A 3,444-nucleotide genomic window follows, 5' to 3' on the forward strand; every position below is an offset into this window, starting at 1 on the left:
CTTATAACGCTCTCAATTTCTTTTCCACCGGGAAGCTTTCAATATATTGGGTAACATTAAAGCACAGCTCCAATTGACCCATCACTAGTACGGAGGCCTTCCAATAAGAAAGAAATTTATCAGGATATCTGCTAAATCAATAATGATAATAATAATATCAATAGAAGCCAGATTGTAACTCTTTTCCAACCTTCTTGATAATGTTTACCATGTGCATGAAACAGGTATCAATTACCTATAGTTTTGAATGTTTAGATCAAAACGTAGTAATCTTCTCATCAACAAAGTTTACATCCAATGCGGATAAATATGCAAGTATGTATGTAAAATGATAAATATTAAATTTCAGATTATCTAGCAAAGGAGATCGATTTTTTCTTAAAGAATTTTAATTATGTGCACTAGACATACATAAGAAATATTATCTAATAAAGTTGAAGCCTAAATGTCCTATAATGAGGCCGGATTCATACTCTATTAAGCCAGTGCTTTCAGTGCTTTGATCAGAGTTAAAGAGAAATCTCTGGAATAAAATTCTGTGTGTGCGTGTGATTTTTTATGCTTATAATACTCAAGTTCATGTTCGTTGTATAAAAGGTATTACGAAGTGTTTTTTTTCCTGAACGGGTGTCAGATAAACCAAAGTGACCTTTGATATAGGACCCATTACACTGATTGACAAAGTAAATTTTCTTAGCCTAGATATCATGATATTTTAACCATTACAAAGTTAATAAATGATATTTAATAATTACACGAAAGCTCTCAAATTAAAATAGAATATTTGTAAAATTTGTGTATGTCAGTTTCCAACTCCGTACGTTTAGCTAAATTTATCATTGTAATGGAGAAAAAAACATGATTACAACAATGTAATGCTTTAAATATATTGAAATTGCTTTTGAAAGATTTTTCTCACAAGAACATATGTGAACAACAAGAAATTTAACAAACAAACCCATTATTTGCTTTTAAATTTATGGATTGTTGGTATATTCCGGTTTCGCACTTTCGTTGCTGCCGATACACAAAAAAATTCTCCGTTTCGCTTTTTAGTCATCCCGAGAATCATCACGTGACCGTTGTTTTTATTCAGATTTGCAAACTGAAAGGTGTTTAAACGCTTTTCCCACAAAATTGGAGAAAATATGTATTTCAAACGACTTGCCAATCCAAAGAACACATATCAATGTATCACTGATTCTGTTTGAATGTCCCTAACTCGCAGGTAACAAAAAATTATCGGTTCGTGAAATTTTACTTTTTTTTTGTGACATTCGGCCGTACCTCAGTGGAGTACCTTTAACGTGACGATACGACGTACAGTATTGGTTATAAGTTAGAATGATCGCCTTTTGATTGAGTTGCCGCGATAGCCTTGAATGCACACGCGCTAGGAAATTGTTGTGAAAACTGGGGTCCTGGGCTTCACATTCAGACATAGACAATTTTCTTGCTTGTTTCGTTCAGTCGATTGTATCGAGCTTTGAAATGAAATAAATGTTTTTATGCGCGTATGTACCCATACATAAATTTTAAGGAAATATACTTTTAGTGAAAATCTGAATTCCAGCCCCTTTAAGTCTCAGAAATTAAAACATTTTGATTTTTTCCAGCTGTTGGGAATATGTACATGTATTTGAAAATGGGAAAAAGAGGATATTTTTATTGAGAATGACTTCTCACAAAAAAACCTGTTCACTTAAATATAATAACTTGAGAATCATTCGGTTTATAATTGTTATATTTGGTGGCAAGGTCGATTCTGGCTTGTAAATAACCCCTTTTGAATATGAGGTTAGAAGGTGTTTTATCAAGTTCACAATGACCTTCAATAAGATTTCGTAAAAACGAATTAATATTTCGTAAAAACAATTAATATTTTGCAAAAAAAAAAACAAATTAAATGCCGGGCAAAAATGTCACCTTAGGGGCTCTGTAGGTTCGAAACATGGTGTAAGCTATTTCTTTTTTTATTTAGAATAATAAAGTCACAGCAATAACACGTATAATATCATTTTTTATTTTTCCAACGTTTCGGCAAATGTATGCCTTTTTCAAGGTAAATAAATAATAATAATATCAACGGACGTGACGTCGTAATTTTACAATTAACGTCACGCCCACTTTAGCGGAAAAACGAACAAATACGAACAATTCCAATTCATGATAAAAGAGATAAGTGCACCAAACAAAGCATCAAAATATAAAAACGACACAATAGATATCGGATTAATAAATACGAATATTTCCTATAGGGTTTAATTATAAAAAATGATAATAGGAAAAAACGAATATCTATGTGGCGTAATTCTAGCATTTGTAGCGTGGATTGATATTTTATGAATTATTTAATTGAGTATAACAACTTTGTGTTCATTCCTTCTGGAAAATGAGTTTTTAGCTTATGAATCCAAAATGTTTCTTTGCACAAACGATCTAAAGTATTGTAAACAACATCTATGGGCATAAATGAAAAGTCGGTAAAATTATGATCGTCCTTATTAAAATGATTTGCAACATTAGTGGAGAATGCAGGATCTACAAAATTGCATATATCAAATTTATGGCTATTCATTCGTTTAGACACAGGTTGTTTGGTTTGACCAACATACTGCATGCTACATTTTTTACATGTTATCAAATATATACAATTCTTGGTTTGACAGTTAGTATGTTGACGTAAGTCAAATATCTCTCCTGTATTTGAACTGTAAAATGACGTACCACTATTAATACGAACACAATGAGAACAGCGTTTTCTACAACAACCTCCAGAATGTGATGTAAAGTCACTGTCAGTATCAAATCTAGATCTAACTAAAAAGTCTTGTAAGTTTCTTGGACGTTTATAGGCAATTATGGGTGTGTAGTTATTGTGAATATTTTTAACACCTTCGTTTTTTGACAGATTTAGTAGGTCCCAATATTTATGAATAGTATTTCCAATATTAGGTAAGGACGGATTATATGTCACAATAAATGGAAGAACGTTTTTCTTTTCTTTATCTTGTGGCCGTAAGGCATCCTCTTGTGACATCTGTGACACGTGAAGAAACGCTGAATCTATAACCGTCTCAGGGAAATTTCTACTTATGAAGAATTCTCGTAGTTTGCTCAGTGAAGTAGAGAACACGTCGTCGTCGGATATAATTCTCCTGTAACGCTTAGCCTGACTGTGGGGTATTCCGTCTTTACACCGTTTTGGATGACAGGATGTATAATCAATCCTTTACATAAACATTAGTTTGAAGTTCGTACGATTTTCCTTTTGATACTTGAACATCAAGAAACGAAACAGATTGTTGAGATATGGTGTGGGTGAATTTAATGCTTGGGTGAACATTGTTGATTTTGTCAACAAGGTTAGCTTTTAAAAAAGCTAGTAGCGACTCGCTTCGTAATTTTTTTCCAGGGGTGCGTTGAAATGTAAAAATGACAGTT

The 3,444-nt window shown here is 32.5% G+C and overlaps 1 protein-coding gene across 1 annotated transcript; it reads right to left on the bottom strand.

Annotated features, from left to right (window-relative positions):
• Window positions 1-2,554: 2,554 nt before the first annotated feature.
• LOC132730766 (uncharacterized) lies at window positions 2,555-3,221 on the bottom strand (the record flags this gene model as incomplete). The annotated part of the gene is given in 1 exon segment (XM_060716755.1): window positions 2,555-3,221. A coding segment is annotated over 1 exon segment (486 nt), but the record flags the coding sequence as incomplete, so codon positions are not given.
• Between the last annotated feature and the right edge of the window lie 223 nt (window positions 3,222-3,444).

The sequence above is a fragment of the Ruditapes philippinarum genome, unplaced genomic scaffold, assembly GCF_026571515.1.
Source record: "Ruditapes philippinarum isolate M1 unplaced genomic scaffold, ASM2657151v2 ctg10173_1_1_1_1, whole genome shotgun sequence".
Taxonomy (NCBI): domain Eukaryota; kingdom Metazoa; phylum Mollusca; class Bivalvia; order Venerida; family Veneridae; genus Ruditapes; species Ruditapes philippinarum.